We start from the raw sequence: 19,746 nt of genomic DNA, 5'->3' as shown, positions 1-19,746 counted from the left end.
GTAGCAGCCGCATATAAAGTGCAAAGGGCGCTAACGCAGCAAGGGTCAGCCTCGTGGCACCTCCGCCCACAACTCGACACCTGGGCAGCCACCCCACGCACCCCTCGACACGCAATTCAACAGCTGCACGCGTCATTGGACGAGTGAAACGCGACAACATGGCGGATCCCCTCTACGAGCTACTGATACCCTACTTCGACGCCCAAGACGTGCAGCTACGACCCTCCCCCAATGACGCCGTTACCAACACGTATCTCTCCCGCCTCACGACCCTGCCCTTGGCTGCCCTCACATCCTCAGAGCAGCAATCGCTATCACAAAGCTCGCAGTCTATACTACGGTCACTGCAAGCCCTCTCGAAGCGGTCGCATAAACCCATAATATCTTCGACTGACCACCTCCTACACCTCCGCAAGACACTCCCGCAGATAGGCCAAGATGCAGGCACAGTACAGGCGCAGCTGCCGAATCTGGAGACAGCCGCGCAGAACTTTTCCGAAAAATATAGCAGAGGGGCAGATAATGCGATACTAGACAGACGGAGAAAGGCGATGCTGCTGTCCCGGAACATCGACCGCGTATCCGATGTGCTCGACCTACCCACCCTTCTCTCGTCCGCCATCAGCTCCTCTACAGCCACCGCACAAGCCTCGTCATCCACGGCCACCGCCAACGCGAACTATGCCTCGGCTCTCGATCTCCACGCACACATCAAGCGTCTCCATACGCTATACCCCAATTCAGAGCTGGTCTCTTCGCTCACTGCCCAGGCTGAGCAGGAGATGAAGACCATGACCACCAATCTCATAAGCTCGCTACAGACCCAGGGTATCAAGCTAGCAGGTGCCATGCGAACAATCGGGTGGCTCAGACGAGTGGCGCCAGAACTGGACGAAGCATGGTCAACAAAACAAGCCGGCATAGGCAGTGGAGAAGGCACACTGGGCGCGTTGTTTCTCGTCTGCCGATTGGTTTGCCTGGAGTTGATGCTCAGCGCACTAGATCCTCTACGCGAACTCGCAGACCAAGAGACGGAAAAGCGAACGACCAAGGCAGCGAAAGGCGACGCAGGCTGGGCCGTGGGCCAGCAAACAGAAAAGTACTTGAAGAAGTATCTTGAAGTCTTTCGAGAACAGAGCTTCGCCATCATATCCATGTACAAGAGCATCTTCCCCTCGGCCCTACCAGCACCAGGGTCCGACGAAAGCGCACCTGCTGTCAAGCCAGTCAACACATCCAACCCTCTACAACCGATACCATCGGCCCTCGCAACGTTTCCGCTACACCTCGTAGAGATGCTTTTCGACACCCTACGAACATACCTTCCAAACGTACAAGATCGGTCACAACGCGACTCGCTCCTCACGCAGGTCTTATACTGCGCTGGCTCGCTAGGTAGACTAGGTGGTGACTTTAGCATGATGATCGCGCTCCTAGAAGAGGACTTGCGCGCGGAATTGGAAGAAAGCACAATTGACACGGAGGAGCAGGAGGTCGAGGAAGAGTGGGTAGAGGTCATGAAGAAGCACCGTGTTCAGGCTTCTAGGTTGGAGCTGCTTGCATCAGGCGTCGGCTCCGGGAGGACGAGTAGTCCTGTAGGCCGAGCTGCGAGCCCAATGAGATAGAGCTTTTGCTGTGCCCCAGTTTCAGCACACGCCCGATGTCTACATGGTCTGTTGTCTTATCAGCACATCGATGTGAAGATTCGCGAACACCTCCAGGGTGCATTTCAGTGAATCTTTCCAAGAGCGCAAGTCACTTGGTATCTGCCTACACACACGCATGCCGTGCGGGCACCTTTTGGAGATTCGCCGACCGATTAGGCCTAGCGTGCTTGCATCTTGAGCGCTCCTTCCTAGGAAAGCCGGCCAGTGAGCTACGCCATCCTTACATACAACACCGCGACTACCCCCTAGATTCATCGTCAGATCTAGTTTGAGTGTGCAACGGCGTTTGTATTCTTCTGGCTTGCGCACACTCTGCTATGGTATCTAGAGATACGCTGCACGCTGATAGGTTTCTTCCGATCGAACTCGAACAAGGAAATACGCCTTACTCGGTGAAGGACCAGCGAATACCTCTAGGCTATGGTTTCAGGTCTTGATTGAAGGTACAACTCCCGTTGTATCCTCCTGGCGTCGATGCCTTCCCCATACCTGTGCGGGCATATGCCGGATCTGGATTTGGATTTTCGGATGGAACAGTCCCTGTGTTTACGATGCTTCTCATCCATGGGCACCATCGAATACCACCCGGTTACGTTTCCAGGTCTAGTTCGAGCTTATAAGCCTGTCTGTATCCTCCTGGCGTAATCATCTTGCGCTGCACAATCAGATATACGGCGCATGCTACAAGGCCCTTGCCGTAGACACTGATAGTAGGCGTATGCTATGCTCCGTAGGAAGGACCACGTATATCTTAAGGTACCTCTTCCTACTTAGCTCTACATTTTAATGCACTGTTGTAGCCTCCACGGGGTAGTATGCCGCACCGAACTGCTAGGAGGTAGATCGATGTATCCATAGAACGAGCTTTATTGCTGGTTGTGAAACTGAGTTGATTGAACACGATTGGGGGCCTGGTGCAACACGGCGTAATTTCGCGTATTGCGAAACTTATGATGGAGCTGATATACGACATCCTATTTTCTCTCACTCTCATTCAACCACTTATACACGACCCTCGCGTCCTTCCCTTTATACCTCTCGTCCTGCATCGCCTCACCAAAAGCCTCCAACGTAGGCTTATCGAGTACAGTACGCGCGCCCACCATCTCCGCAAGCTGACTCCCCATGCCCAAAACCTTTGCACAAAGCTCGATGCGGAACCCGCCTTCGTACCCTCGCGAACTCGGCACATTGGCTTGTATACCCGGCACTGGATTGCTCTTACTCGTGACCCAACACTGACCCCCGGAGACATTAATTACATCCGTAAGCAGTGCAACGTCTAGCCCCATCTTCGAGGCGATGTTCAGGGCTTCAGACGCGGCGAGCGATGTAATGGCACTGAGGTAATTGTTGATGACCTTGAACGCTGTACCTGCGCCGATGTCGCCGCAGAGAAATATAGCATCTGGTTTGCCCATGTGGCTCAGATAGCTCTTCACGGTAGGGAACATGTCCTTGTTGTTCGCGCCTGCCATGAACGCCAATGTACCGTCCTGCGCACCCATAGGTCCACCCGACACCGGCGCATCAACAAAAGTCAGCATCTTGCTCGCACTGGAGTTGTCCACTGCTTTCGCAACCTCCAGGATTGTAGCTGTTTCGATGGTACCGCATTCCATGATCAGCTTTCCCTCGCCACCTTTTGGTAGTTTCTCTGCACCAGCCAGGACACCTGTTTCTTGATCAAGATACACCTCCTTAACGGCATTCGAATCTGGAAGCATTGTTATGGCGGTGTCGGCTCTTTGGACAGCATCGTATCCGTTCTTTACTACTTCCACTGGACCCTGGCCTGAGGCGTCTGATTGGAACTTTTCGAGCGCGGAGGTGGATACGTCGCAGATTAGAACGGTATGGGAAGAGTCGAGGCCTTTTCGAAGATTGAGGGCCATGGGATAGCCCATTACCCCGAGTCCTGCGGTTCATCAGTATGAAGATCATAGAAATATATCTAGGTAGAAGGAACGCACCAATGAAGGCCACCGTCTTGCTTGGTGAAGACATGTGGAGTGGAGTTATCTGCTTCCGGTGCCTCGATGTATTGTTGATCAGTCCCTTCGGAATGTAAGAATTAATTCTGCAAGCGTGTTCTCAGATCTGAATATCTTGGTGTCAACGTGAATGGTGTACGGAGTAGCGCAATGTTTACTAGGGTCCTTCGGGATTGCAGTCGCGACGGACTCACCAATATCTTTCCCCGCACACAACCATTCATCCTGGCCATCTACTCGCAGACAGTACTTCCTTGCTCAGAATGACCATCATACCAAGTCGCGTCGTGCTTCCCCAAGCCTAGCCCCGCATCTCACCCCGCATTGGGGAACCACACATGGCTTCTCCACCTCCGCAACGTTCGCAGATCGGCAATCCGGCTAATACTATACACCCTGCCACCGACGTCGATATGCAGCCTTTCTATCTCACTCATTCTTCAGGCGTCCTGCGTATGGAAGCGAGTGATGGAGGATTTATGGAAGTTGGAGAAGGAGCTAGGCCTAGACGATGGACACGAGTAATGAGCGCAGCAAGGCGCATGGCGTACATACATACCGGATACACGCGATTCTATCGAGAATGCATAACAGACGATACTATCTGACTTTTGAGTTCGGATAAACTATCGTGAAGCCATCCGCTACTGTTGCCCTCGCTCCTTGATATCTTTCTGCAATGGCGACGCCAGGTCTTCAACGCTCGGTAACCGACGAGAAACACGAACAAGTACAGCGCGAATACCTTGCGCAAGATGAAGACCCAGAGATCATCGAGAACAAGAAGAAAGAAGATGCATTACGACGGAAGCTGGATTGCTTCGTTGCGCCAGTCATGATGATGTTGATGCTCATCAGCTATCTGGATCGCGGTAACATTGGATTTGCTGCAACGCAGGGTATGACGACGGACATTGGACTGAAGGGGAGCGAGCTGAACGTGCGTCACGGCCCCAGTAAATGTCCTGAAAATGGTCAGACTAACGAGAATATAGACGGCTGTATCGGTATTCTACATCTTCTACATTCTCGCCGAAGTACGTGCATTCGCCTGCTGAGACTCTGTATATCTGACAGCCAACAGTTTCCGACCTCGCTACTTGTCAAACGTCTTCAATTCAACAGAGTGATACCAACGATCACTTTCTGCTGGGGCATTACCTGTCTTTGCACAGGGTTTGTGCAGAACTTCGCTGGCCTGGTTACCACGCGGATCTTCCTTGGCTTCTTCGAAGGATGCCTCTTCCCGGCGATGACACTTTTCTTATGCAATTGGTATACAAGAGAAGAGCTGGGTATCCGCATCGCATATCTATTCATCGCCTCGGCGTTATCGGGAGCCTTTGGCGGCCTCATCGCATTCGGCATCCTGTACATGAACGGAGTTGCTGGGTGGTCGGGGTGGCGATGGTGAGATGCACCTTTCTCAATTTCGATGACTCTTAGACTAATGCGTTGTGCAGGCTTTATGTCATCGAGGGTATCATCACCATAATATGGGCAGCCTGTTGCATCTTCCTCGTCCCCAAATCCTTCGAAACCGCCTACTTCCTTAATGACGACGAGAAGGCTCTCATGCGCCAGCGCGCACATCGAACACAGGCTTACTCCGACTCTGAGGGCTCCGGTCATTATGGAAAGGCTGATATCAAAGAAGCAGCGAAGGACATCAAGAGTTGGGTGCATGGTGTCATTCAGATCGCCGTCGTGACGATTCTATATGGTTTCGGAACCTTCTTACCCATTATCATCAGGAATGGGTTCAACTTCTCCACCAAGCAGGTATTGTTAGCAACTTGCGGTTTTAGATACGTCGCTGACGCGCACAGGCACAATATCTCGTCATTCCCGTCAACATCTGGGGCGCTATCGTTTATGCCATTGGCGCATACCTGTCCGACCGGTATCAAACGCGCTTCCTACCCCTGATCCTCATGGCGCCTGTAGGCATCGCCGGCTACGCCATCCTCCTCTCTCCAGTCAGCCCATACGTCCAATACTTCGCCACCTACCTCATCGCAACAGCCTGCTTCCTCTGCACCGGTGGAAACATAACCTGGCTATCTGCGAACTGTGCGCCTGATGGCAAGCGTGCTGCTTCTCTAGGCATCCTGCTCACACTCACCAATATCGGTGGTGTGGTATCTGGCCAGATCTATCAGAGCAATGCGGCGCCGAAGTATACTTTGGGTCACGCATGGAGTTTGGGGTGTTTGGCTTTTGCATGGTGCGGATGGTGGATTGTTCGGGCGATTTACCGGAGGAGAGAGAAGAGGAAGGATGTCAAGCTTGCCCAAGGGTATAACATGCCTACTGGCAAGCAGTATACGGATCGCGAACCGGATTTTAGGTATCAGATATAGCTGCGCAGTCGTTCGAGGCACACGAAGAGCCCACAAATGTTACATGAATAGACTTCGAGCTAGAGGATGTCGCGTGACTTTCAAATTTCCGGTGTCAGTGTAAAGTGTAGCGTGATACGCTTCAAGATCTCTACGCACAGTGTAAACAATGCCACGGGTAGCGTGGTGTACCTCATGAGTCTCCCTTAGAGCGCAGATAATGTCCAGAAGCCTTGAAGCATACCAGGCTTCTATGTGACAACGACGTGTGACAGATCCTATAACTCCCGGACAACTACACAGTGGCCCAGCTAATTCAATTCCAGGAATTACGACGCTAAACTATCATCATAATGCTGCTCGATGAATTTGATGTGGTCCGCCTATTCCAGAACGATTTGATGCTCGTTTAGGTCGCTTTCAGCGAACTGTTGCATAATCTCGCCATCCATTACACCGTTGATGTAGCATTCGCTTATAAGCTTGTGTCGGCCTTCTCTTGCTGGTGTTAGGAGGAAAGGAACAGTTGCCCCGAAGATGATGCAGCACACATCGCCGACTTCGACCAGATCGCCTCGTGGAGCTAACCCGATACGCCCATCTGTAGTCAGAAACGTGCTTGCGTTGTAGATAGAATAAAGGCCGGCTTTGACATATGTTGTGTCTTGTCTCTCGCCTACTTCCGTCACAGCCTCCTGTTCACCCGGCCTCATCACACTGATACTCTTCTCATATGCATCAATCAGGCGTTGCTGTTTCTCATCGGAAACGGAAGAGCAGACAAGGTCGGTTGGGTAGCCTCTCATTAAGCTGCGCCACAAGTCGACTTTTCGCAATGTGATGCCCATTTGGGACGAGCTTTGCATCACATCATCCCATAATGCATCGATGAATATTCCTCCTAGTCCGCTAGCCGACGGATATGTGGGACCAGATCCCGCTTGGTTCAGTTCTATCGTCTTTGATTTCCAGATGACAGTGTCGAAAGTGCGAGCACCCATGCTCAATCGCCTTTCGCCGTTATCGGTGGCTGTAAACAGTTCTCTGGTGCCTCCAGCTTGGAACCAATATGTCGAATCCGCTATTGTCATGCGAGATTTCCCAGCAGCATGCCATGCCGGTACCCAAGAAGGATGCATGTCGTTCAGAAGTCTGTCTCTACTGTTGTGACGAACAGCCGAAAGAAGGAAAGGTCCTTCTGCGGCATGCGTAATTAGCGCATAGGCGAGACGAAGGTTGAGATCGTCTATCGAAGAAGTGTAGTCTGCCTCCACGAACGTGCGGCCTTTACTGTCAATGGCGGCTGGACAACCCAAGAACGCGTAAACATGGTCTCTAGGATCACTTGCTTTTAGAGATTGGGAAGACTGAAGGAGCATCGTAAACGTGCTCTCTGTGGAGTGGGTGACTAAGTAAGCCAATCCAAAGCGGGATTGCTGCCATCGTTCCCCCCGGTGAGTATTGTAAGCGAGGTAGAGACTTATATGCCTCGAAGGGGGTATCTGTCTCCCAATGACGCTGCGAATGATGGTATGAAAATCTAATCTGAGCTCAACCCACAAACAGATTTCCAATACGTCAGCAATGTCGATATTAACCAAGCCCCAATACAAGCAACATTCCTCAGCGATGGCGGCTTCCTGAATGGTCCATACTCTTTTAAACCAAGAAAGTCCGAAGAGGCTCATGACCCCTGACCATCTTTCTCTGTTCACGGTAATAGGATACGGTTTTGTAAAGGGTGCCATTCTGGAAATCCTTTTTTTCGCCTGTAAGAACGAGTCCGCAAAGTGTGTGTTTGTCTCAAGTATGAGAGCAAATGCATCTTTAGCAATGTTTTGATCATCGCAACCAAGCCAAACAAGTGTACATTTCGCGTTGGCATACACCTCACCCATTCTTTTCACTTGGTGGCCCTTCTCTTCTTTGTCTTCCTGATTGATACACAGAGCATCCGCCCATAGCACTCGAGGTTCAGATGCGTGGCGAAAGGTTCGAAGGGCATCTGCGAGGCTGACGGTGATAGCTACTCGCAGTCCGTTACACTGCGCGTCGACAGTGTCGTTGGGGTCGCCCCAAACGTATGATATCGCTTCATATGAGCCTTTGGAGGTTTTCATGTCGACGATCTCGAGGCTGCACTCAATGTCTTGGTTGGTTTCGCCAGGTTGGAGTTTGAGCACGCGTATGAAATCGCCCGCTGGTAGTGGTTCGTAGATCGTGTCGTACTGTCTTTCGTCGCATACTTTCGGTCGCTTGGTTTCGGGAGGCGGAGAAGGAGACTCGATTATGCGTTTTGACATCCTTGGACAGATTGCTAAGAGGACTGGGTGAGCTTGTAGAATTGTAGTGTTGGTGGTAGGATGTAAGTTGGGGAGGAAGGCTGAGGGCTGTGCAGGAACGCCGGCAAGGCAGCTACAAGCCATCTAAATGATGATTGGCGAGACGTCATGCGTAGATGTGGCCCCTAACATCCTCTGTACGGTGTCGCTGAGCCTTTGGCGGGGTAATGTCGGCACAAGGATGAACGAGGCATTTGAAGGGACATGAACGGGCACTTACTTAGAGCGAACATATAGATATATTAGACCTCTAAAGACCACATTGTGCCCCAGCAGTATCTAATGCCAAACAAAAGAAATACCCCCATAACATGTATATGCCCCCAACCCAGCCGCGGAACCAACCAGTCCCGCGACAGCAGATGCCGCCTAACCCAAGGAAAAGTGGTATGCTGTGGTATCATCCATATGCGAGCCCTAAAACGCCATATAACACCTTAACGAGTTGCCGCTCACGGGCAAGTCAAACTCCTTGTCCTCTTGCTATCGCCTAGTCCCAACACTTCTCCCCTAACGTGCTTGGGTACTTGAGCTTTCGCCCAGCACTGCATAGCTACTCTGCGCATGAGCTCCACTTCCTCGTCGCGCAGCCTGAGTTGTCGCTTAGCCAGCTTGCTCTTCCTAAGCTTGACGCCCTTCTCCTGCACCGCTTGTCCAGATACCACAAAAGGCACCGTAGGATGTGTCAAGCCACGCTTCGAGCCCGGGCGTTCGGTCGTCGGCGACGAAACGAGGGACTCGAGGTTCACGCACTCAGCGATGAGAGCTTGGATACCAGCGGAGAGTTGTGTCGCACGCGAGAGTATGTATCCCCAGATCTCCGAGCCCTCCCAGAACGGGTCGTTTATAACGGCGTGTTGAAGCGCGGGGAGGATGTGGGGGAGGGGAGGCAGCGTTCGGTCCTCGATGTGCTTTGGCGGTTCTTCTTGCGTTGGCGTCGCGATGTTTGCTGTGCTAAGCAGACTTGCGGCAATGGTCAGGCGGATGTGGCTGTCGGTGCTGAGGGTTGCTGTTACGACGCATGCTGGGCAGCCCCGGGTGCGGCACCAGTCTGATTCTTCGGTTATGAAGCACTGCAGGCCGATGAATGCGCTGCGGGATTCGCCTGAGAAGGCCAGTTCGAGATCAGAGGCGCGTTGTGTGCACAGTGCGGCGGAGGCTAGTGTTGATGCGCGGGAGAAGAGGGTTACGACGGGCATGATGAGGGCGTGGAGGATATCGCGGTGGAGTATGTAGGTTTGCTTCGCCTGGGGAGAACATTGCGAGTGTGTTGCGCAGAAGCTGGCATGCTTGTCAGTACTTGATATTGCGATTGAGGTTTGCCGTGGAGATGGGGGTGGATAGGCATGTGGAGGTGGAGAGAAGCGATACGAAGCGCGATAAGCTGCTCGCGACGGGAGGAAGGAACAGGAACATGAACATACTCAGCATCACCAGCCAGATGCCTCCTCAGCGCGCAAAAGGCCTTTGACTCGCCCAGCGCCTCTACATCCTCATGTGGGATCACAAAAGGGCTCTCCATCGGCACAGCGTATTCGTAGTCCATCGTATCTCTCTGTCGGCGTGGCTATCTCGCTTCGCATCGGTATGCAGTCGGGCTATCTCGAGTCGAAAGGCAGACGAGAACGAACAAGCTTCTTCGCACGACGAGGCTAAAAAGCAAATAAGAGGGGGGAGAGCAAAGCAAGCAAGATGCCAGGGAAAGAAGGCTTCGAGGGTATTATCATTATTCCCTGCAACGGACGGCCGTTCCCTATTTCACCCCCCAAATGACGCGAACGAGCCTCCCTCATGCCCAGGAGCTCCACCCGCTGCTGCGCTGCCGGGGTGGAGACTGCTGTAGATCTAGACTTGCATATTGCGCACCCCCCTTTCCTTATCCGCCCACGCTTGTGCAGAGCCCGTATCCCACGACTGCTTTATGTAGCCAACTAGCTCGCGCCAGATGGCATCACCACCGGCCGGGAAGTACTGCCTTTCGGATTCGGGCAGAAAACGCGGCGTGGGCGGTTAGTCCCCTGTTGCGCATCAACAGCTTGCTTTTCTCCGCACTTGAGCGGCATCAACAACGAAGAAGCGGTGGAGCATTTATTTTGCGACCTCGTTAATTTGAGGGAAGCGAACTGCCTCCTGTATCTCATACAGCAGGTGTACCCGCGCCTACGTACTTCTCTCCCTTTCCCCTAAACCAATTTGCGAGCATGATCTTCAATGATGCAAGCGCAGCTACACCGACCCGACCGCGCAGAGGCCGATCAACCCGAACATCGCGATCGAAACGAAAACGACGTCGTAGGTAGAGCGGTCGGTTGACAAGGACGACCCCGCTGAAACACGTTTCGATAAAGATAGTCGCTAGCCCAAGGGTTCGCGAGAGGCACTAGATATCGCGACATTGTTAACTGCCGCACTATTGGAAGCGCGTAGCGGCCGACATCACCACCTCAGCTGCGCCATCTCTCGACTTGCAGATGTCATGGACGCACCGCCTGTATCTCTGTGCGAATGGTTCTTACACCTGCACTGCGAACTATTCGGCCCTGCGTCGCTGGCGATATCGCTCGGTTTATGAAATATGGAGCCGAATTACGCGTATCGCTTGCTGGTACCGCGGCCGTGAACAGGGTGCGTCCCGTCAACATCGCAACATGCTACAATGACAGGACAGAAATGTTTGCGTGGAACGGAAGATTGGTGGTGAAATTTTCATGACGCTACAATGATTGATTCAGATACAGGCTGATACGGGCTGAGTGGGAATTGGCTGACGATGGCGTTTGCGCTACGGAGGACGGGCGCTCCCGTGATCGACGCTACAGCAGGATGCAGTCTCAACTTTCCTGCTTGAGATGCACTATCGTGGTGCAAACTATCAGTTTCGCTGTTGAGATGACGTTGCCCAGCCAGTACCACGGCTGATATCGACGCCTCTTCCCCCTTTCCGGTCTTCGTTCTTCCCCCACGCTCACCCACCAGTACAGTAGGAGACCCCTGGGACGTGCAGGCGCATCGGCTTGTAATCCGTCGATTTGGCTGCTAGTCAGGAACGACTGAAACGTGCAGTCGCGCTATCGATCAATTGTCTTGTAGCGCACGCCGGAGTGACAAGCGTTCGAGAATGATGCCATATTTAGTAGCATGACAGATTCGTCTTGTAAGAAACGACTGCAGCTAATGTAGACTTTGCGTCTATCGGACTTGGCTACCAGTGGACTTCAGATAACGGACAAGCTATGCATCGGCCTTTTGTGGTTTGTTGCACTTCGATATCGAGAACGGTAGCTCTGATGAACTCTAAGATTTGTTTGGCCAGACCGTGCCGCCGGTATCCTCTGGTCGATGATAAAACATTACAATATCAGCGAAGCCTTCTTCACCTAAACCAGAAAACTGAGTACGACCCATCGTTGCTAAGGATGCGTCGTTGGGTGCCGTCGGCAGTCTGCTTCCTCCCGAAAGGATCCGTAAGTAGCATTGTAAGCTTCTCTGAAATCGGGCCCATCTCTTGCTTCGACACAGGTATGGGTGGGCTCAACAGACTCGGATCAGGCTGCAGGATGGCAAAGATGCTGCTCTTTGATCGACCGATCATCCGACGATGGACATCTTGCAAGTGGTCGTATAGGGGCCAGAGTGTCTCCAGGTATCGCGCGGCGACGGGTTCGCATGGTTTACATGGCTCGAGCATATCCATGCACGACTTGGCGTACGTGAGATCAGCTTCGACTCCTTCAGTTTGACCGTCCATGAGTTTAGTCGTTGCGCTGAAGAGCAGGCAAATGGCAGCTGAGAATGCCCAGTAAATACTATGATCGTTAGTTCGTGGGGTGTTCGGGTTTTGTATACGAACTTACATGATCCAGCAACGCGTTGTCAGCGTACCGTCAAAAGAGATAAGGCTCAATATGCGAGCAATGTTCTGGGCAGCCATTGCACATTCCTGTCGGTATATCTTGACATCTTCGACTGAAATGTTATTCAACGCAGATGGAATTCCGTCGATAAGCTGGGCTTCTGCTGAAGCCACTAGTAGCTGGCGGTATAGCAGGACCAGTGCACCAAGATACATGATCTGAATCAGTCAATAAAATGATGATACAAGAAGATGGAAGGTCTCCTTACGTGCAACATAAAGACCGCTCGCCTTTGGAAGACTGTCAAGTCTTGTGCGGCACTAGACAGAAGCGTAGGGATCTGTAACGTTTGCGGAACTTCTTCACGCCACTTTTCCAGCTTCATTGTGAGCATGGTGATGTTCCCTTTGGTAGCTAGCTCTGGAGATGCCAGTGTCTTGGCAACCTCGGCGGCTATCAGGTTGATCTTGCTGGTTTGCATGTGTATGAGTTCATCGATGGACAGCTGATCTTGGCGATGGGCAATGCAGGCGACCTAGCCATGTTAGTATCATGAAAATCAATATAGGCTCGCCCTGGCATACCTGGATGTCACTGGCTGTCACCTCAGTGGGATAGCCGAGGGTGTAGGCAAGCCATGAATCCATGAATACGAGGCTACGGAATATCTTTCTCCAGTGGTCGTCCGTTGCTGAGCGAGACGAAGTTTGCAGAGCCGGATACTTCCAACGGGCGATCTGTAGTCCTGCAGCTGTGGCTTGTTAGTACAATCACATGATCAAGTGTACGAGTTGAACATACCGATAAGATACTTGGCGCTCATGTGCTTCTCGAGCAAAGAATAAAAGGACAAAGATAATAGCAAGCGCATTGTGCGGAAATAGTCTTGTCTGGCAGTCTGCTCGTTGAAATGAAGGGTCCCAGATGCGTAGAGCAATCGGCGCATCCGATCAGGGTAGGCATCGATGTCGTAATGCGCGCCCATAGCAGCAACTGTGAAGCATTCGGCAAGTGTCATGTCGTCCACCTTCTTTTGGGGCCGGTAGATACGGTCAAGTATCTCATTAACCTCATCATAAGTCCACATGAAGAGCAGCGACCCAGTTCCTTGCACGAACGCGTACATGGACCGCCGAACACGATCCTCGGTCGGCAAAAATGCTTGACTGAACTGCTGGCCGGATCCATTGAGTATCTCGCCTCTGAGGGTGACCAACTCACTGAAGGCCAGCGTCAGAGCATTGTGGCATGCTTCGGCTTCGGGTCCGGCTGATATGCTGCTTGATTGGAGAGATACCGGGCTGTCTGAAGAGCTCGGGCTAGCACGTGAGTATTGTCTCGTGTTGTTAGAAGTGTCGGTCGTTGAGCGACTATTCGTCGGTCGCTGTTTGCCAATGCTCGGACTTGATTGTTGCGACTTGAACTCGTTCAGATAGGCCTGATACTTTCGCCAGTTATCCGTCTTCTTGTAGTCGTCCATTTGGGCTTCGAACTCTTGCATGGCTCGGGCCGCATTGCTTTCCCAGATACGCTTTCTCTCTGAAGGAAGCTCCTGCCATCTCCGACCGACTTCGCGAGCTATATCCACAAAGGATAGTTGGCTGACCTCAGGGTCGGTACGAAGCTGGTCGGCGAAGTTTACATCTGACAACAAGTTAGATCAAGTCCTGATGATATCATGTGCGAAGAGCGTACATGCTGTCTTTGGCTTCTTTGGCGCATTTGGGTCTGCCCGCGGATGCCGCCTGTACCTCCTCTTCTCTCGTGGTGGCAGGGACGTTGTTTGCCTGGTGAAACTTTCCAAAGCGGAGGTCGATAATGACGTCGGCTCAGGCGAGTTATTTTCTGGCTCCAGTGATAGTGATTGAGGGATGCCGCGGTACGTGGCAATCTCTCGCTGTAGTAATCTCCTGTGGCCAAGCTTGAACTCGAGCGCTGTTAAATCGTCCTCCGTGATGTCTACAACCGTCTCCCAGTTGTGGAACCCATTCTCAGCGAGCACCTGAGCATACTGAGTGAGCCCAAGTCGCTCCAAGACTTCAGTGAGGTCTGGGACAGAAGAACTCGGAAAGGTAGGGATCGCCATGAGGGGTGACGTCTGTGGTGGAAGAAGATGGGAAAAGGGACAAATGGCATATATGAGCGCTGCCACACGGCATGACAGATGCCGCGACTATGGCCTTACAGGCGGGCTGAAGCTGAGATGGACGTTATAGGGTAGCGCGCAGTCGTGGCCGGTGATCCAGACCGCGTAGATGAAAAGAAGGGTGTTCTGGGAGAGCCTCGAACGTCACAGCCCGGACCCACTTTTGACACACGCTAGTGGCAGTAGCCGGTTTCTGCCACAGGGCAAGAACTTCCATGGGAATTCAAGACGCCGCCACACGACGCGCCCATGGTGTTTGTGTTTTTCCATGAGCACGTATTGCTAAGACGGCTCGGTCCTGCTGCTGTTCATCTCATTTCGCTATTGCTGCTGAGCGCATCGGCCTTCTCTAGCGTGCTACCGACATCAGCAGCAGCACCGCGCTGTGTCCAGACCTCAGAACACCACGCAAAGACAACGATGCGAATCATGTGGCCCAAACACTCACTACCAGTGTGTTGCCGCTCAATCCAGCTATACGCGCTCCAGAATCAACGTATGATCTTTTGCGCTATCTGCCGAGGGAATGATTCCCGGGAAGCTTAAAGTTGACCGCCCTTCCACCACTCAAATACATGAAGCAGCTACGGAATTGCTTTCCACCTCCCTGTTCCAGTCAGAAGCCATCATCTGCACTACAGTGTCTCTTGAGTGTGTAACCCACGACCGGGGTTTACCGATCGAAAGCTGCTCGACGATCGTGTTCTTATGTAGGCCAAAGGCCTAGACTGTTCGTGCATCTCCGACACAGCGGCGCGCCATCTCGCCAGCCTCTAGCTTACCCACACGACTTCCCGGTTCCCGTGCATCTCTGCGCCACACCTCCGCGCGATGAGTAGGGAATGTCTCTTCGCTTGGATCGGTACCCTTTCCCCACACACACTCTTGCTGATCATGGCCATGGTAGATTCGCGCAGCCTTGCCATTGGCGCTGGCAAAGCTGCTGATCTCCATGTTGTGAAACGAGCAGCCTCGTGGCCGTCGTGCTAAGCACGTGCACTCAGATCCTGTTCATCGACTTGGAGCATTCAGCCATCAATCATGAGGCTCGTGCCTGGATCACGCATGACGATCCACGCTACACAAGCAACAGCTGTCAAATCGCATCAAAGGGTACAGCAACCGACACATGCACCACGTCCTTGGCCAAATATCAGGCTCTCTTGAACTATCCAAATTAGTACGACTGCCCAATCCTTACACGAGCTACTGCAGACGATGGGCTTGGAAACGCCCCAAAATAACAGTGTTCTGTACGCATCATATCGAGCAAATGGGGGTCAATTTTCGGAAGTATGCACTACGCTACAGGTACTTTTGCATCAGCTCTTTCACGCGCTCCAGGTTCAGCGCTTCAATCTTGTTTCCGTTACCGTCCATTGTCTCCGCCATACACAGGACATTGTATATTGCTTCTTCGACTGCGTCAGCGCTCGCCTCAAATAAGGCATTGATTGTCTGATCGTCGGTCATGGTCACCGATACCTCTCTCGCCTTGTACGGATCGACAGATGCTTGCCCCGCTGTGACTGTCTGCACGTTCAACTCGTTGGCGGTAGAGAACGCGAGGAAGACATCGCCGGAAGAGTTCGTGCCGTAGCCACCTACGCGAGACAATCCGACAGTCGCGCGTTTGGCGAGCCTTTGCAGTTGTTGCGGGTGAAGCGGCGCGTCCGTGGCCAGGATGATTATGATGGATCCATCTTTCTTGTCCTTCTCCTTCTTCACCTTGAACAGTAGGTTCGCTTGTGCCAGTAGTTCTGGATCGTCAGGGTTCTCCTCAATCTTTCGCTTCTGCTCTTCATAGATGAGTCTCCCAATCGGCGCACCTCCGATCTTGAGATCCCACATCTTGCCGTAATTCGCTTGGACCAGAGCCGCGACTGCATAACTCTTGCCATCCTCACCAGGCACTACACGAGAGCTGGATCCAGTGCCACCCTTGAAGTAATGGCAAATCATACCCGTTCCACCGCCCGTGTTTCCCTCTTTCACAGGGTCGCTGCTTGCTTTGTCGATGCCATCTACGACATGCTTCGGTGTCACAGCAAATTTGGACACATCGTGCAGGAAACCATCAAAGGTCTCCGCGACGACAGGCAATAGGAACCAATCGACCTTTCCATTCTTGTCGCAGTTCTCACGGATCGCATATTCGTAGATGCCGTTGTACGCTGAGCCAACGCCAAAGCTCCCCGTGATGATGATTGGGGAGAAAAGAAGGCCCATCTCTTCGATCAGATGCGCTCCAGTCATTTCCCCAGAGCCGTTGAAGCGGAACATGCCTGCGAAACAAGCTTTGTGAAACCAGTCCTTGCGCGGAATGATGGTCGTCACGCCAGTGTTGATGTCGTTCGGTGGGACATCGGGATAAGCAGGAGATGAATGGATGGACTCAGTGTGCACGAGTACACCGGGAATATCTGTCAGACTGTTCTTTGGGCCGGGCTGGTAGCGACCAAGATGCAGAGTTGGTAACAGATCGCGGATGCGCTGACGCGGGATAGTAGAGGGCGCCGAACCGGAAGCCATTGCAGGTGGTAGTGATGACAAAGATGCGATGATAATTCGAGGGATTGAGATACCTAGATACTCTAGAGGAGAAGTGTGAGTCTGCTATGTTGCAGCCTGGATGCCTCAGATACTTATACACATTCCTACAGGTCGATGTGTCTGCCTAGCGTATGCACTCAAGAATAGGTAGCTTACCATCCTCGCGATCCTCCCGGATACCAACACAACGCCTTTCTCAAGGGCGCAATTTGCGCAAAACATGGCGAGGGCGTTTTCGCCTTCCTAGTCTGCTCATAGACTTACCTCATCGCTCTCGCGGTCCCTCCAGGCACCAACATAACGCTGCTTTCGAGATCGCAAGCCCTGCAAAACCTCACGATGGCCGTTGTGGTGATGGAGATTGCTACATGCGGAAGACATGAGCCTTTATGAGTCACTTTGAGCGATAGCGATTAAACCCACCGCATCATAAACTCATTGGCACGGAGATATCTGGATGCATGCTGGCGACGGAGTTCAAACGACACGAAAGAGTCAGACCCGACGACCCGCTCCTTCGCGCATGATTAGCGTAGTGGCTTGCGAATCAACCCCGCCTCCTCAATTTGCGAGACGCGCTCCTCAACACCGCTGGATCACAACGTTGCAACGTTTAGCAGTCAAGGATGAGGCAGCTGTGAAGCCATAGCGGTCGTTGGACTCACGTGTGCGATAAGCGGCCGCCGCGCCCGACAATATTTCCGAACAGTAGTTCACGACTCAGGTGCCAAGGCCCACCGAACCGGTTCCTGCATAGCGCATCTCCAACACCACAAGCTTGACCTTCTCCAGTCGATGTGATCTCCGCAATGTGCCGTGTCGGAGTTATCTGACGTAGTCGGACCGCTTTCGAGCACCCCCACCCTTGCTGTGAGAAAGAATCCGCAAAAAAAACTCCGAGATACTTGCTCGATGTTCTTGCCTCTTCATCTTTACCACCGGACGGCAACATGCTTACACAGCTTCTTGCAGTAGGGCTTCTGAGCCTCGCGAAGCCCGCCCGAGCAAGCTATGGATTTTACGTCGGAAAGAACCTAACGCAGGATGGCAGTGTTATGCTGGGTGGCACCGGAGAAGAAGTGTCCTCGCACTGGCTTCAGATCTTCCCAGCAAAAGATCACGCCCCGAATGCGACAATCACAGTTGGAGTTACCGAAGACGCATCGATGCCTGGAAAACTGATGAACATCTCCCAAGTGCCGCACACATTCCGCTATCTTTCGATGGAATACTCCGACTTCGAGGGCTTCCCACCTCCACTGACGAATGGTGGTGTGAATGAGAAGGGCGTCGCTGTTAGGGACATCTGGGCACAAAACCGAGATGATCTTATTGCCATGACGCCAAACCCTCAGACAGGTTTACAATACTCCGACCTAGCTCGTATTGTTATGGAACGCGCGAGCACCGCCCGCGAAGGTGTTGAGCTCATTGGCCAGATGATTGCAGAATACGGATATGCCGATTATGGAGGTAACTCGCATCTCATCGCAGATGCGAACGAAGGCTGGGTTGTATGGCAGATGTCAGGAGGCAAGAACCTTTGGGCTGCAGAACGTCTCGGCGAAAACGACGTACGTGTGCTTTACCCAGGTTACATTGAGGAATTCCCGGTCGATTTCGAAAACAGTACAGACTACATGGGTAGCCCGAACATCGTGAGCTTTGCCGTCGAACAGGGCTGGTGGAATCCGAACGGCACCGAGCCGTTCAACATCTTCAATGCGTATGCCTACCAAGCGGAGGGATACACTGCGCGAGACGGAGGTGCGAAGTACATGTCTCAAGCGGCTCTTGAGAACGCCACCCGCGCAATGGCTCCGGTGACCGAGAAAGACCTGATCGAGCGCGTTCGCGACTACCGTATTTCAGATGATGAAGCCGGATATGGCCAAGTAGTGTCTCTTCGCGCAGACATGGACCCGGATCTGATTCGCATCTGGGTCGCTCCAACCGGATCTGTGACGGCACCCTTCAACCCGTGGTGGCTGGGTGTGAAGAGCGTGCCACCTGAGTACGGCCTCCATCGCTATCTCTACAAAGATGCCGCATCCACCTTCTTAGATACCGACTACCAATACCAAGAAGCCACGCACTTCGCCGGACGCATCTTCAAGCAGGTCCTCTACTACACTTGCTCAGATCCGGAGTCATACCTACCCATCGTCCAAAACATGCTCCACGGATTTGAGAACGCGTCATTCGCAGACATGGAGTGGGTTGAGCGCAGCGCTAAGACTTTGGTGGACAACGGAATGCGGGAAGATGCGCTAGAGCTTCTGACTTTCTATTCGCATACTAGGGCTGAGAAGGCTCTGGCTCTTGGAAAGACTATGGTCGATGCGCTAGACTCGTATGTCAAGCTTATGGGACAATTCCGCATGCCGACTGGCGACCGCATCAACGACCCTGGGCTTGGAGCGGAGACTGTGAATTGCTTGGTTGGCTGGGATCCTGATCAACCGGCCGATCAACAAAGACCATTGAAGAGGTTCAGGCGTCAAATCTAGTATGAAGCGAAGGGTACGAGGGATCGTTGTGTTTATCTGTCATATTAATTGCTCTTGTACTTCATGCTACAGTTTCACCTGCTGTGGACCGACAGAAGCACCCGCGAAGCTCTGATCTGAAGCTGCTGCAAGCACCACTTCTCCATAATCGTAATTTCCCAAGCCCTTGTTGTGCACGGTCGCAGGAATGCATGTCTGAGGTTGCCTTGTAATCTTTCCAAGGCTGCGCGAGGATAAGGAAGTGTCTCGAGAGGTGATTGTGATGGGAGTTGAACTCTACCCGTGGACGCGTCGAGATTAGAACATCACATGATTCGGCTTACTAAGCCGTAAGCGAG

General features: G+C 52.6%; 7 protein-coding genes across 7 annotated transcripts; 3 read left to right on the top strand and 4 right to left on the bottom strand.

Annotated features, from left to right (window-relative positions):
- Positions 1 to 158: 158 nt before the first annotated feature.
- On the top strand, positions 159 to 1,625 carry J4E85_007013 (uncharacterized protein; the record flags this gene model as incomplete). Its single annotated transcript, XM_051471247.1, has 1 exon — positions 159 to 1,625. One exon carries the CDS (start codon positions 159 to 161, stop codon positions 1,623 to 1,625), a length of 1,467 nt encoding a protein of 488 aa, XP_051325457.1.
- Positions 1,626 to 2,641: 1,016 nt separating this feature from the next.
- On the bottom strand, positions 2,642 to 3,562 carry J4E85_007012 (uncharacterized protein; the record flags this gene model as incomplete). Its single annotated transcript, XM_051471246.1, has 1 exon — positions 2,642 to 3,562. One exon carries the CDS (start codon positions 3,560 to 3,562, stop codon positions 2,642 to 2,644), a length of 921 nt encoding a protein of 306 aa, XP_051325456.1.
- Positions 3,563 to 4,340: 778 nt separating this feature from the next.
- J4E85_007011 (uncharacterized protein) lies at positions 4,341 to 6,024 on the top strand (the record flags this gene model as incomplete). Its single annotated transcript, XM_051471245.1, has 5 exons — positions 4,341 to 4,601; positions 4,657 to 4,698; positions 4,746 to 5,071; positions 5,125 to 5,443; positions 5,491 to 6,024. The coding sequence occupies 5 exons, from the start codon at positions 4,341 to 4,343 to the stop codon at positions 6,022 to 6,024; spliced, it is 1,482 nt and encodes a 493-aa protein (XP_051325455.1).
- A 2,773-nt stretch (positions 6,025 to 8,797) lies between these two features.
- J4E85_007010 (uncharacterized protein) lies at positions 8,798 to 9,544 on the bottom strand (the record flags this gene model as incomplete). Its single annotated transcript, XM_051471244.1, has 1 exon — positions 8,798 to 9,544. The coding sequence occupies one exon, from the start codon at positions 9,542 to 9,544 to the stop codon at positions 8,798 to 8,800; it is 747 nt and encodes a 248-aa protein (XP_051325454.1).
- A 2,174-nt stretch (positions 9,545 to 11,718) lies between these two features.
- J4E85_007009 (uncharacterized protein) lies at positions 11,719 to 14,285 on the bottom strand (the record flags this gene model as incomplete). The annotated part of the gene is made up of 6 exons (XM_051471243.1): positions 11,719 to 12,151; positions 12,200 to 12,417; positions 12,468 to 12,734; positions 12,784 to 12,950; positions 13,001 to 13,843; positions 13,895 to 14,285. The coding sequence occupies 6 exons, from the start codon at positions 14,283 to 14,285 to the stop codon at positions 11,719 to 11,721; spliced, it is 2,319 nt and encodes a 772-aa protein (XP_051325453.1).
- Positions 14,286 to 15,650: 1,365 nt separating this feature from the next.
- On the bottom strand, positions 15,651 to 16,877 carry J4E85_007008 (uncharacterized protein; the record flags this gene model as incomplete). The annotated part of the gene is made up of 1 exon (XM_051471242.1): positions 15,651 to 16,877. One exon carries the CDS (start codon positions 16,875 to 16,877, stop codon positions 15,651 to 15,653), a length of 1,227 nt encoding a protein of 408 aa, XP_051325452.1.
- Positions 16,878 to 17,848: 971 nt separating this feature from the next.
- J4E85_007007 (uncharacterized protein) lies at positions 17,849 to 19,408 on the top strand (the record flags this gene model as incomplete). The annotated part of the gene is made up of 1 exon (XM_051471241.1): positions 17,849 to 19,408. The coding sequence occupies one exon, from the start codon at positions 17,849 to 17,851 to the stop codon at positions 19,406 to 19,408; it is 1,560 nt and encodes a 519-aa protein (XP_051325451.1).
- Positions 19,409 to 19,746: the final 338 nt, after the last annotated feature.

Source organism: Alternaria conjuncta (assembly GCF_024043145.1).
Source record: "Alternaria conjuncta strain BMP 0040 chromosome Unknown scaffold_9, whole genome shotgun sequence".
NCBI lineage: Eukaryota > Fungi > Ascomycota > Dothideomycetes > Pleosporales > Pleosporaceae > Alternaria > Alternaria conjuncta.
Note: the sequence above shows the minus strand (reverse complement) of the source record. Positions and strands in the feature narration are given on the sequence as shown.